Raw genomic sequence first — 14,420 nt, 5'->3', positions numbered from 1 at the left:
TGTTTCTGCCCCAGCTATTCATCTTGCTACTGATGTCAGCACACTGTCGTGATGAAGACTTGTCCACTGACATGGTCCCCTCACCCGGGATGTGATGATGGCTGCACACACCCCTTACAGTCTATCTACCTTCAGATAAGTTGGGTCCTGAGGGGTGGCCATTTTGCTGGGTGAGGCAGGTCTGGTCCCAACAAAGTTACGGAATTGGTTCAGTGGGGCTGTGGCTCCTGGATCTTCTGCTGGGGAGGGGGGCTGGGATCTGTGGCCAGACTCACTGGTGTCCCAGTACCTAGGTCTTCCAGCTTCTGATGTGAGCTTCTGTCACAGACTGGGTGAACCAGCCCTAAAAGAGTCCAATGGAAACAACAGCAATTTGAAACATTTTGACTTGTTTAAAACTACTATTACAAACAATCTACTTAATGAATGGGTCTTCAGCCCTAGTAGACTTTAGGTTTGCTTCTTTTACCAAAGATATTCCAGTAGCAGTCAATGTTTAAAAAAATCACCTGTTTCTCCACATTTTCTTGAAAGGAATTTTCTTTTGCAGGGTGGGGGGAGGGGCGAGGTTAGGAGGGCTTGAGAGGACAGGAAAGACACGAAAAAGGGAGGGGAATGCCCCTGCCTTGGGGGGTTTGGGAAGGTACTTCACTGTGGCTAGGACACAGCACCTTCTCATCCTCGGAAGGGAGAGGCCATTCTGCTACCTGGCCAAGGGCAGCCTTTCTCTGCAGAATCAAGGTGTTAAGGATGGGCACTGTTTTACCTCCATTCCTCACATTGGGTGTGGTTTTAAAACACGGCAATCGTCCTCGTTATCCCTGTCCTATATTTTATTGATGGTACAGGGCTACCGTGTGACAGTAGGTCCTGGGAAGAAACGCACCACACACATGCGCTCGGTGATGGACAGGTATAGTGACTTTCCTCTGCCCCAGGAAGGAATTCCTTCAGATGCCCCAGTGTCATCTCTATTTTGCATCTAGACATCCCTATTCTGTAGCGGGCCAAGTGAGCTTCCGCCAGAGGGCGCCCTTGCACCTCTGGTCAGCTGTGGGTGTCTCCCTCGAGGAGCTTGGGAATAGCCAGCTAGGATTTCCAACCTCCTCCACCCATCCAGCTCTCCGTGGCTGACTTTTCCAGGGGCCTCTTCCTAAAGCAAGCTTCTTCAGAGGGCGGATACTGTACAGCTCTCTCCAGTCACATGGTTGGAGGCTTGTGAATTCAAGCCAACAATGAGGGCTGGCAAGGGAGTGGCTGAACTGTGTGCCATCTGTCCACCCTGTGTCTGTCTTGGGCTCAGGTTACACTCTGGCCACCCTCGTGCCTCAGTGGCACTTGAGTACTCTGTGCATCGAGGTTATATGGCGGTCAGTCCCAGAAAGCCCACTCCTAGAGAAACCCGGGTTTAGGAGCTTGCATAAATATATATATATATATATTTTTTATCTCATAGGTGTACATTTAAAAACATGTATGTTAACGTAAGCTTTTGTATTAATGAATTTTAAACATATTTATGCAAGCTTGCATATTAATATACATAGATATTGGCAGAGATAGGTGTGTGTGTGTGTGTGTGTGTGTGTGTGTGTGTGTGCACGTGGGTGTGTGTCGGTCCCAGGGGTTGAACTCAGGATACGGGTACTGTCCCCAAGCTTTTTGGCTCACTTTACCACTTGAGGCACAGTTCCACTTCCTATACATATATTTTAGGTAATAAATACAAGTAAATATACATATTTTAAGCCATACATATGATGTATGTTATATATTATATATGACACATGATCTGCTAGAGTATATAGCATATATTATGTAATGTGTTGTATGTCACATATAACATACATGCATATTATATAACAGATATTACATATCATATACGATATATAAATACTATGTAATATATGTCATATTGTATGCCATATATAACACACATACTATTTCTTTTTTTTTTTCTTTTCTATGTATGTGGTACCGAGGAATCGAACCCGGGTCTTCATGCATGCTAGGCAAGCACTTTAACCACTAGGCCAAACTCCCGGCCCCCACACATAATATTTCATATCATATAGAACCTATAATCTGCATATTATATGTAACATATAATATGTAAAATGTGTTTTATATATGTAACATATAATATGTAAAATGTGTTTTATATAATATGTGATTACATCACAAAAATGAACTTACAAATATATGTCCCTGTTATTCCCTTTAAGACAGAAAATACAACTAAAAGAAAGCTAAGGTTTCTTTTGGAAATTAGTAACAAAGCATAAAAGGAAAACGTTTTTGCACTTAATAAAGAACCAAGTCTGCCAAGCATTTTGGACAATATACAGGACCGAACCTCTGAATCAAAAAGTGGACTCTGTGTTGAGGCACGTGATACAGGTGCCATCCAGGCCATGTGGAGGCAGCCTGCTTCTGACCTTCACTTGCAGGGCTGGGGGTGTGACAGATTTTGGCCCAGGAAACTGTTGATTCCCTCTGCCAGCACTGTGAGCATAGAGGCACCACATTTCTGCCCACCCCCTCCATCGCCCACCTGGCTTGCGGACCGCCGCACAGGTGGGCTATGTGGAGACGAAGGGGGACTCCCATCTGCGTTTACGTTCAGCTTCCTTCTCTCTTGAAGCCCCAAGTTTCCATCTGGTGTCCTTTCTTCTAGGCACAACAGCGTCCTCCAGTCTTTGGGCTATGTGGACCTTCTGTAATGAATTCTTCTGGCTTTTCCAGTCTGAAAATGACTATACTTTTCAACACCATGAGGAGTATTTTCTTGGGATACAGGATTCAGAGCCCATAGTCTTTCTCTTTGCTGAAGGTGTGACTCCACTGTTTTTTGCTTCTCATTGTTTTGGACCAGAAATCTACCATGTTCTGCAGTCACTTCCCTCTGGCCCATTTCCAGAGGGTCTGTCTTTGGTTTTCTTCAGTTTGCCAGAGGAATGGTTTCCTTTGTACTGCTTGGGGCTTTCTTTTGTTTTCCTGGTTTGGTAAATTTGTTCTTTACTGAACAGGTAGAGATGAGTGCACCTGGTACCTGGTGAGTGACTTTGGGCTCAGAAAAGGCTATATTTATTTCATCCAGTAACTTCATTAGAACCAGAACTGGCTAATTTGATAAATTTGGCCATTTTTATTCTACCTTTTCCTGTTTATTAGGTATCTCTTTTTCTCTTGGAATCCCTGTTGATATTAATTATTATTATTATTATTATTCATAGGGCTTCAACGTGGCCTGGCACTGTCTTTGAGTTCTTCAGCTCAAGGCTACCGCCCTACCCTTGAGCCAAGCCCCACTTCCCGTTTTCTAGATATTAATTGGAGATAAGGGTCTCAGGTCCTTTTGTGCCTGGGCTGGCTTTGAACCTCGCTCCTCAGATCTCAGCCTCCTGAGCAGCTAGGATGACAGGCTGAGCCCCTGCGCCCAGAGCCCAGAGTTCCCTGTTGATATTATCCTCAGGTCTTCCAGGTATTGTGAATTAATTCATCCCATCCCATCTTTCTTCTTCTTTTCAGCCTTTTCTTTTTCCTCATCTAATGTTATCTAGCCTATCTCCAACTTAGGTCATGCTGTTTTCCTTTTTTTTTGGGGGGGGGTAAAGGTTGTAGGGTTCCTGAGGTGCCAGAGCTCAGTGCTGGCTGGGTGGTGGAATGGAGGGACAGAGATGATGAGGTGAGAAGGCCTCCTAAAGAGACAGACAGACAGCTTTACATGATAAGATCCTTTACATGATAAGAGAAGGCAAGATAAGGCTAGTTGGCTAGAGCAGATCGTGTCAGGTGGAAGAGTCAGACCCGCCAAGTTTCTGCTGTGTCCTGGGTCCTGGGTCCTGGGTTGGATGCTCTCTGGATTCAGCAGATTTTGACTGCAACTCACTTGGGTGTATTGTTATTCCGTGTGCCAGATAAAGGAACCTGTGTGGCAGAAGTTCTCCTGCACCAAAGGTAGCCAAGTCAGCAAAATTGCCATGAGCATGGGACTCAGGGGAATACAAGGAAAGCCTTCCTTGATGGGAGACCGAGGGTAGTGCTTCGAATCCTTGGTCCACATGCTTTATGATCTAGATTATTATTTTTTTCTGAACAGTTTCCATTCCAAAATTCCAGTTATGATCTACTGAGTCCTGCATTCCTTTTGGCAGATCGCACAAAACCCCACCTAGGCCTTCTGAGGGTTGTTCGTTTCCTCACTTCTATCAAGGCTAGATTTGCACAGTGGTATAAGTGTATTTTTATTATTAGAGCCATGTCTTACCTTTTACGTATGAATTAGTGTGGGTGATACAACATGAGCAAAACAGGTAGAAATTCTTGCATTCGTGACATTTATGTCGCGCTCGGCCATCCCGTCTCCTCATTCAGTCTTACCTTTAGTCTCATCCTGGTCATGGAAAACCTGCCTGCAGCTTAAAACCTGCCTCTGAAGAAGTGGGGTTGTCTTGGGATGATTTTTCCCGTCAGTGGTGGAATCCTCACGTCTCATTTCCAGAGGGCTGGGTGGTGATGGAGGTGGGTGTGCAGGGATTGGCACAGGGCCTGATGCACGGGTCAGTCTTGAAACATCCACTCCATGATGAGCCATGGCGGGTGTATTTCTCATTCTCCCTCGGGTTCTGTACTTTCGTGGTTTACACATGTGTTGTTCTAAGATCCCTGAAAAGCCACAGGCCGCTCCGACGTCAAATCACAAGTGACATTTCTGGCCCGAATCTCCTTTGCTTGACCCTAGGCTAAGGTACAGGTTGAATACCCCTTTCCCCAAATGCTTGGGGAAACATTTGTGCTCATATATTGACATGCTTCGGGGATGGAATCTGAGGATTAGTATGAAATTCATTTACATCCATGTAGTTTTATAGATGCGACAAAGTTCTGTGGCATGGAATGTTCTGCGTGTGGAAGCATTCAGAATGTTCTGGACTGTGGATTTTATGTGCACCCACTCTCCTCAGCCGAACCGCGCCCCCCTTCCCAATCCTCAGTGGACAAAAACACACTGCTCTTTTTGAGGGGGGGGGGGTTGGAGACGAATGGAGAGAGGAAGAGTGGGTGACTGGTGGCACAATGCAGTGTACATATGTGGACATGGAAGCCCACACCGGGGTGGGGAGGTGGAGGAGAGGGAGGGACGGGGCCCCATGGGTTGCGTGGGCCCATTGCTTCCCAACCCCTTTGTGTATATAAAGGGTAGCATCACGGTGAGTGATCCCCAGCCAAACCCCATGGTGAGTGATCCCCAGCCAAACCCCATGGTGAGTGATCCCCAGCAAAATCCCATCCTGAGTGATCCCCAACCAAACTCCATCCTAAGTGATCCCAACCAAACCCTGTGGTGAGTGATCCCAAGCAAAACCCCATGGTGAGTGATCCCCAACCAAACCCCATGGTGAGTGATCCCCAGCCAGGCGCCCGCTCCGCTGACCTCGCCCGCCCCTCCCTTCTCGCCCGCTGCAGGGTACGGACACGCCGCCCCGGGCACGGACGCGGGCAAGGCCTTCTGCATGTTCTACGCGGTGCTGGGCATCCCGCTGACGCTTGTCATGTTCCAGAGCCTGGGCGAGCGCATGAACGCGTTCGTGCGCTACCTGCTGAAGCGCATCAAGAAGTGCTGCGGCATGCGCAACACCGAGGTGTCCACGGAGAACATGGTCACGGTGGGCTTCTTCTCGTGCATGGGCACGCTGTGCCTGGGCGCCGCCGCCTTCTCCCAGTGCGAGGAGTGGAGCTTCTTCCACGCCTACTACTACTGCTTCATCACGCTCACCACCATCGGCTTCGGCGACTACGTGGCTCTGCAGACGCAGGGCGCGCTGCAGCGGCGACCCTTCTACGTGGCCTTCAGCTTCATGTACATCCTGGTGGGGCTCACCGTCATCGGGGCCTTCCTCAACCTGGTGGTCCTGCGCTTCCTCACCATGAATGACGACGAGGACCCGCTGGCCGGCGAGGTGGGCGCGGGCGGCGAGGGCGGCGCGGCGGCGGCGGCGCTGCCCGGCGCCCCGGCCAGCATGGTCATCCAGGTGGCCGAGGAGGCGCCCGAGGCCCGGCCCTGGCGGCGGCGCCGGGCCCAGGCGGGCGGCGGCGGCGGTGGAGGCGGCGGTGGCGGGGTCCTGTCCCGCGCCCTCTGCCCCTGCCCTTGTTACCGCCCAGCCCTGCGCTTCGGCCGGGCCAAGCTGGCGCAGCAGCCCGTGCAGTCCATCTCCTACCGGGTGGAAGAGCTGTCGCCCAGCACGCTGAGGAACAGCCTGAGGCCCTCGCCGCCCAGCTCCGCGTCCCCAGGCCTGGTCAGCTTCGCCGCGGACAACCTGCAGCTGACCCGCCGCCGCCGCCGCCGCCGCAAGTCCATCTAGAGGGCTGGGAAGGAAGGCGTAGTCACGCGCTGTGAGTCCATCGCCAGACCTTCTGTTCCTCCTGGTTTGTGGTTATGACTATCTTTTGTCCTTATTACAGTCATCGCCATTCCTGTCCCTCCCTCCTCCTCTTGGTTTTTTTTTTTTTCCTTTTTCTTTTCCCCTGGGTTCTCATTTCTTTTCCACCTTTCCAGCCCAGGGAGAGCAGTCCGGAGGGGAGTGGAGGCCAGCCTCTCTGCACGTCACTCCTGACCGTGGAGGGGGTTGCCTCGCCTGCCTGCCTGCCTTCTCTTTCTTCTTTCTTTCTTTCTTTCTTTCTTTCTTTCTTTCTTTCTTTCTTTCTTTCTTTTTCTTTCCTTCCTTCCTTCCTTTCCTTCTTTCTTTGTCCACATCAACGTATGCCTTACATTTCCTCCTCACTCTGTCACCTTCTCCGGGGTGGCTTTTCTATAGGACAGACGTGAGAGCAAAAAGCACCAAGACAGACCTGAGAGAATGCCCAGCCCCACGTTGCTCACGGAGCTGGGAACCTTTGACCGCCCGCCCTTAGCGGTGCCTCTGACCTAAATACTTTCTTCCTCCCAAAGGACTGGGTGGCTGCGTGTGCAGGAGTGTGTGCTCTGTGTATGTGTGTGTGTGGGGAGGTGTCGGGCGACAAGATGGAAAGAATCAGGTACTCATTTCTCTCTCCTCTCCCATAGTTTTTGGAGCAGCCTGCAGCAGGCTGCTTCCAAATCAAACCCACATTTAAAAAAAAATTTATTATCTTGCCAAATCAAGTAGGTTCCCTAAGTCGTCTTCACTCTAGAGGTGTCATGACCATAGATTCAAAATATTTGATTCTAAATTCTATGGACTTCCTTCCAGGGGAGTGACTGGATAGCTTACCAGTTTTTTTTTTTTAAAGAACATGAAAAGCGTGCACTTTGTGAAACGGTATGCACTGTCCACAGCCATGCAGTGCAGCAACAGAATAATGAAAAGCCCCTAGTATTCATTTATTCGAGAATTTAAAGAATTTTTTATCATCCCTACTTCCAACGATTTTCCACACAGCTGAAATTGCCAGGGGAAATGGGAAAATCGTTGGAACCCCAGAGTATCTATTTTATTATTTCCCTCTTATTGATGATGATGATGATGATGATGATGACGACAACGACGATGACGATTCTGTCCAGCTGTAGAGTTATAAGAGTTATAGTTTTGGAATGCTTGGCTGAGAGTGGGCATTAGTATGTGGATGCGGTTTCTTTTCCTAACAGAGTGACAGGGCATTCCTCGTTATATGTATATAAATATATGTATAACTATATCTATATACATATTTCAAAAAGATTGTCTAATTGCATGTGATCTGTAAAGGTGGACACTGGTCTCAGGAAGAGTTTAGAGGCTGCACCACAGCCGGCTGATAAGTGGTCAATCTCAGGGGATGATTTTTGTCTGGGTAGTGGAGAGATTCTCCCCACTCTAAGTAGGAATGACCCCCAAAGGGAAGACTGACTAATCTCTTAGGGGACAGTTTAGGCTAGAGAATATGGCACATTGGAGGACCTAACGATGACAGGAAATAAGGGACAGTTTGGCCTCCTTGCTCACTGAGGGACTCTATAATTTCGTTCATCCTCATCCCTGCCATTTCTAAAACCACCCATTCACTCATCCTCTCAACTCCTTCACACACTGGAAGTTCCTGGCTCTTGGATGAAAAATGGGTTTTGGCCGCACTACTCAGAAGGAGCCCGCTCACTGGTCTACAGGATTTCTTAAAAGGACACAGCACCCAAAAGCCGCCCGTCCCAAGCATGTGGGCCTTTGGCTGAACTCAGGAGCACTCAAGACTCCTCTGAAAGGCCGTGCATGCTCTCTAATGCTGCCCCGGGCTGACATGTCCCCTGCGTCTAGGACACAGGACCTTCAAAAGGAGTCTGTGGACCTCAGACTCTCTTGGCCAAAGTTGACAGCTATCAGACTTCAAGGTCTTGGTCCGTTCACTTGTTTGAGAGTTTGTTTTGTGGACTGCCCTCCGCAGGGCTCTCAAGTCTGTCCAGAAAAGAGAAGCAAATCGCTCATCTTGAATTGTTTTCTCTGAAGAGCTTCTAGGAGGGCGCAGGCGTGCGGATGTGCGCGTGCGCGTTTGCTGTACTCTCTGCCTTGGAGGGGCTGCCTGGACTATCTGTAAGATTTGCCCTCAACTGGGGGGTCTGTGTGTGATCACTTCTGCTCTGCACACGGCGCAGAGGCGCCGACAGAACCAAAGGGCTGCTCGGCATCACAGAGCCAGTCCTCACCCAAACTGAGACTGCTGTCTCAGTCCCGACCCAGAAGTAACCAAACACCGACTAGCCTACACCAAGGTACCCTGACTTAGCCCTCTGACGAGGGAGCCTTCTATGTGTCTCCCAGGCACAGGCTTAGGCTGGGGAGTCAGTCAGTTACAGGGGCTCATCCTCCCTTCACAGCTGGTTCCCCGCACAGTGGTCATGCGGTGACCATTCTGCTCAAAGGCTTCGGGTGACAGGGAGCGGGCCATCTTTGGAGGGACATCTAGAAAACCTTCTCTAAGTTCCCACTGAATTGGCTCTTCCTGGCTGTAGGACTGGGTCTTCTCCTCATGGGTCACCCCTGACTGAGGCAGCCTGCACTTGTCTTGGTTCTGTTGTCCTCCTGGCTCTTCTCATCTCAGCTGGCTGTTCAGCCTTTGAAGGCCGAGCACCGAGACTTCTTCTCTCAAAGGTTCAGCATCAGAGCGCCTAGCGAGGAGTGGAGGTTGAACCTTGGCTTGCCCCTTGTGGAGTGGATCTTTTGCCCCCGTGGCCGGCCCCTCTGTTTCTCAGCGTGGGACCTGGCCACGGCATTCTCTGGGCTCATCTAGGTGAAGTGCTCTTGGGGCAAGGGGCTGGGGAAATGAAAGCCCCAGGACTCCCCTCTTGGTAAGGCAGGAGGGGGCTGTCTGTGGAGAGCCCATCACACAGCCAGCAGGAGACAGAGGGAACCCTGGGCCCTGGAAGCTCAGGCAGAGCTCCCTCATCTCTGAGATTGTGGTCCAGGAGGGCCGACATGTATCTGAAGTTTCGTGGCCAGAATTTAGGCCTTGTTAATCTTTCTGCTGTCGTCCTGGCTGCTTGTGTTGTTACTATTGTGTACAGCCTTCCAAAGATCCCCCGTTGCTGGACTTTGTTGTGTGTCTGTCCCTGGCCTTTCCCCCTCCCTTGGGCGCTTGGTAATTCCTTTTAGCCAGGTGTTCACTGATCCCCTTCTCCAGTGAACTAGGCCTGTTCAGCGAAGGAGGAGAACTCCACCAGCCTGTGTGCATGTGGGATTTAGCCTCTGTTGGAATGAGCTCAAGCTGAGCCACATTCTGCTAGGATCGCTGGACCTTGGCTTGCCAAGCAGTTCCTAGAAGTCAATATGCCTTGTATATACTTAACTAAGATCTCTGACACACTTGAACTTTTATCAACTAAGTGATCTCCATCTCCACTCCATCAAAGACAGGAGGAGGTGGGCATCGGTGTGAATGAGCCACTGGGCTCGCTGCTTGTGAAGACCATCCCATTATGATTGTGATGGTGCCTCTTCCCAGGTGGAAGGCGCTGTCTCAGCCATTAGACTGTTGAATGTTTTCATGTCAGAATGAGCCACCCTCTCTGGGCTTAGAGATTCTTGGGTAGCTCCATTGTGGGGCTATTTTCTTCTGCTTGAGCCACTGTCTTGAAACCAAGACAGCAGTATTTAAGCCCAACAAACTCCTTACACTTTAACTTGAACCACTCTCTCGGAAGGATTTCACCTGTATTCTGCAGGATCATAGCAGATCTGCTCACTTGTCTGTTCTCTGAGGGGAGAGAGAGAAAGAGAGAGAGAGAGAGAGAGAGAGAGAGAGAGAGAGAGAGAGAGAGAGAGAGAGAGAGAGGACAACAATCACCCACCATCGAGAGGCTTCTGGCCCATTTCTTTCTATTATATTCTTTCACAAATAATGAGCCTTAATTAAGATTCCTGTTAAGGGCACCTACAGAGGTGCAAGATCTGAGGTGTGCTCTGGAATGGAGTCTTTCTGCCAGCATGATACTCGCTGCAATCTGGCTTGGTTCTGAAAGTGGCGTATTGCTGCTTGCACTTCCAAAATGTGCTTTATCCAGAGTCAGAGTCTTTGTGGGACATAGAAGCAAGCATCTTAGGTGGCAGTGGTTAGGGGGAGAGAGGGGGGGGTCAGGGGGCATCTTCTTGTGTCTTGTCTCCCTGGGCTCCTGAAAGTCTTTTCACTTTCTGGGCCTCTGAAACTTTCTCCTTCACACAACAGGACAGCATAGGTGGAATTTAGGAGCACTTGGCAGAGAATGAACTTGACCCACAAAAGACGTTTTGGCCTGGGTGTTTGAAGGTTGAGCCACCAATGAGAAAGCCAAAAGAAATCATTTTGCGGGAGACACCACGATGGCAAAGAGCAGCCGCGTCCTAAGGACTGAGGTCCAGTGCATTCTGCGTTCCCCAAAGTGCTAGGCACAAATCCACTTTCTGTGGTTCCCTTGTGGCCACATCTTGCTAGAGGCTGCTGCTTCAGAAAAAAAAAAAGTCTATGACCACCTTTTCCCACCTCCCCGCATCAACTTTATTGAGCAAAGCTCCAGTACAGAGAAGCTGGGGGAAAAAAGCACCATGCACCTCATGTTTCTTAGCCAGAAACCTCAGCCTTCACTCAGATGTAGTCGGAGGATGACGTCACGATGTTTAGATGGTTCAGCCAAAGAATACATTGTATATCAACCATGAACAGTCCATGCTCACATAATAGTACCGTAGTCGAGAATTTAGCGCACATACACTATTATCTGATAGGACCCTGTATGCCGACTCCCCCAGCGTCCAGCAATGTCCTGCAGAGCTTGTTTGTGAATCTAAGATGCCATCCAAGATGGTGTGCCCCCCACCTGCTTGTCTTGTTGTTCCCAGTCCCTTCCCCCCCAATTGAGGGCATCTCCCTCACTGTGTGTCTCCTGATATTGATATTTTTGAAGAGTCCAGGCCCTTAGTCTTGTAGAATGCCCGTGATCCGCTTCTGTCTGCTTGTTCCCTCAGGAAGAGGAACTCACTGTTGGCAAGAAAATAACGTGGTTGATGTCGTGTAGCTATGATTTTCTGCCATTTGATGTTTTGTCTCTCTGGGGACCTCTGTGGTTACTGCTTTTACTGTGAATAAATAAGTCATATTAAATGTTGTTTTCCTCTGTTAGGGGACCTAACCGCATCGTCAGGAGAGGCGTCCACGGATGCTGGGTGTCAATGCACAGCCCAAGCAGGCTTCAGATTTCTGACCTCTCCCGGGGACCGCCACCGCGCGGGGGAGCGTCAGCCAAACACCCCACACACATGCGGGGACAGAAAGCACAGAGACGTGCTTGTCCTGGTCCCCACAGCTTCTCCATGACTGACGCACCCTTCCCGCCTTCCCTGCCATACAACTGGGGTCCGTTGTTCCCTGGCCACCAAGGGCTATAATTTGTGGCCCATGTCTTTGAGATATGTGCTCTGGCAAATTCTAGGGCCCCAGTCCCTTCTGTTCTGGTCCCAGGAAGTATGGCTGCCATGGTGATGTCACCTTTCCTTTGGATGAAGGAAGCATGCCCTCACAGGAACCCCCTCCCCCCCGTTCCTGGGCACCAGGGTGGTGGAGACGGAGCCTCACGCTCTTCCTCTCCTAGTCTCTCCCTCCCTTCTGCCCCTCCCTGCCTGGACTTCATGATGCCCTCCTCTGGCTGTCCGCAGCTTTGTTTCTCTCCTGGACGAACACACTGAGAAGAAAACCTGAAGCCCCATCTTAGGGCAGGGAGTGTGGGTGTGTCACAGAGGGGAGGGGGCAGCACGAGACCTGGGCGCACACAGTACCATCATCAAGGGCGTCACAGGGTGATTTGAGGTCCTGTACATGATCCAGATGGGTGCTTCCCACAAGGCAAGGGCTGGTTCATCCTCAGACTTGGGTCATCATTTTCCCCTCAGTAGGTGGTCTCTGAAACTGGATTGAGTCAGTGCCATTTTCGTGGAACACCGCACTGGATCAGGATTCTGTTCCCCAGGGACCACAGCTGATGCCTGTGTCTCTGGGCCCCTGGAGAGGCATGAATACACTCTCCCCTCCCTGCACCTCTCTCACCCCATAGAGCAGCATATGGAGTGGAAGCTGCTCAGACCTGGCACCTTACACACCGGGATCAACCTCTGCCATTCACAGGTGGATGTGGCTTTGCCCCTCCAAGCCTCAGTCTCTGTACCTTCAGCTTGGGAGGGCATAAGTACCTCCTCCTGCACAGATTGGTGCTGAGCTCCCAGTGTGATGGCATGGAGGCGGCACATGGGACACGCACATGCTAGTACTGTCTCTGCTTCCCGGAAGAAACCCCTCCCTACCTCCACTTGCACGGTCCCTTGCCTCAGCCCAGCACGGGGCCTGGCCGCAGCTGGCCTTGCGGTCTTTCTTCTGTGGAGGTTCCTGCCATGACTGGATCTCCAGATTTGCATCTGGCATAGTGCTGTTCAGATAAAGCAGTCTTGGCCCACTGCATCCACGCTCTGCCTGCTGGATGTGGGTGGCCACAGGACGTCCATTTGGTATGTGGACAGACAGACAATGCTCAGAAAAGTAGCGAAGATAGACCTCCAATCCCAGTGTCTGGACATCAGAGTTCCTGTCCTTGAGCATGGAGAAGGGGCCGGGCCAGGTCCTCTGATGGCCACAGAAGACAACATAAAAGGCATGCCTCAGGGGCGGGAGGGAGGACATTGCCTCCAGGGAACCTGCATGGGGTGGGGGGGGGCTTGTACTGGGCAAAGGTTTTCCAGATGGGTGGGTGCTGGAGAGGAATGTCTGCCTGGAAGGGCATTCCCTGAATGTGTCAATTTCTTCACTTGGTTCAAATGGGCTAATCTGTGCTAAGCACCATGGACGAAGGCCAGGATGGGAGCCAAGTCCTGGCTAAACCTTTGAGTGTCATGATTAACCATGCAGACCTTTGTTCTCAGGCATCTCCTCAGCTTCAGCAGACGGCGGAGGGACGTCGGACCTTTGGTAGTGAGTTCTCTAGCACAAGCATGCTAGAGGGCCTGTGAGGGGCCATGGCTGTGTAAGGCAGGGGACAGGACTACCACAAGCCTGGGTGACCCCCGCACAGGATGAAGGGCTCTGACTGGACCCACACTGCACTGGTGTGTGACCCCAACATGTTTCCCTTTCTGGGAGAACAGCTAGAGGATGGCTGTGCCCAAAGGTGTCATCTTGGACCACACCTCCCATCTTGCTTTCCTTTCCTTCTTCACGTATAAAGGAAGGGTCTGGAAGGGTGGGAATATTCCAGAAGGATTAAGATGGAAAACTATCCTGGAGCTTCTGGAGTGACTGGCCTTCCAGAACATACAGATGAGACTCGGCTTCGGGGGGCTTCATGGGACACACAGGTGGGCCTCCTGAGGGTGGGCTTGGTTTCCATTCACTCTCTTGATTGGCCACAGTAACAGCAGGATGAAGCGCAGGGCGGAGGGAATCTGGATGGTGGTGGGAGGAAAGGAATTGGTTCAAGGCTCAGAGAGATGTATTTGGGAGCCATGATCTTTCATGTGTTCCCACTCACTTTGGGGCCCAACTTACGGGCAACCTCAGCATCCAGAGAGCCATGCTTGATTTGGAGGTGGGGGTCTTGTAAACTTCAGCCTGAGCTTGGCTCGGAAAGCCGAAGGTATCAAGCATGCTTCTCTCAGCCCATTAGAAGTGGGCAGTGGGGCTCCTGGGCCCGTTGCTAAGATCTGGCGCTGGCCTCCCTTCCCTCCTCATGTGCAATTGGGGCCACAGGGCTTGGACAAGTCACTTCCTGTCTTTATAAACCGGGAATGGCAGGTTGAGAAGCGAGAGTCTCCCAGGGGCTGGTCTAGTGAGTCAGGGTCCTCGCACTTGCACTGGACGCTGTTGGCACTTTGGTGTCTGGGGTGGGGTGCGGTCTGAAGAGGTATAAGGCTTCCAAGATGGGACCAGGCTTGTATGTGTGGGCCAACTTCTCT

General features: G+C 50.8%; 1 protein-coding gene across 1 annotated transcript in view; it reads left to right on the top strand.

The window, feature by feature from the left end:
* Kcnk9 (potassium two pore domain channel subfamily K member 9) overlaps positions 1 to 13,122 on the top strand; it is a 41,000-nt gene extending 27,878 nt beyond the window's left edge. The window contains exon 2 of the mRNA XM_090339456.1: positions 5,470 to 13,122. Within this exon, the coding sequence (XP_090195582.1) occupies positions 5,470 to 6,365 (896 nt within the window). The 3' untranslated portion in view covers positions 6,366 to 13,122. The remainder of the gene's footprint in view (positions 1 to 5,469) is intronic.
* Positions 13,123 to 14,420: the final 1,298 nt, after the last annotated feature.

This window comes from Megascapheus bottae, chromosome 9 (genome assembly GCF_031878675.1).
Source record: "Megascapheus bottae isolate mThoBot1 chromosome 9, mThoBot2.hap1, whole genome shotgun sequence".
NCBI classification, from domain to species: Eukaryota; Metazoa; Chordata; class Mammalia; order Rodentia; family Geomyidae; genus Megascapheus; species Megascapheus bottae.
This window is presented reverse-complemented; position numbering and strand designations above follow the sequence as displayed.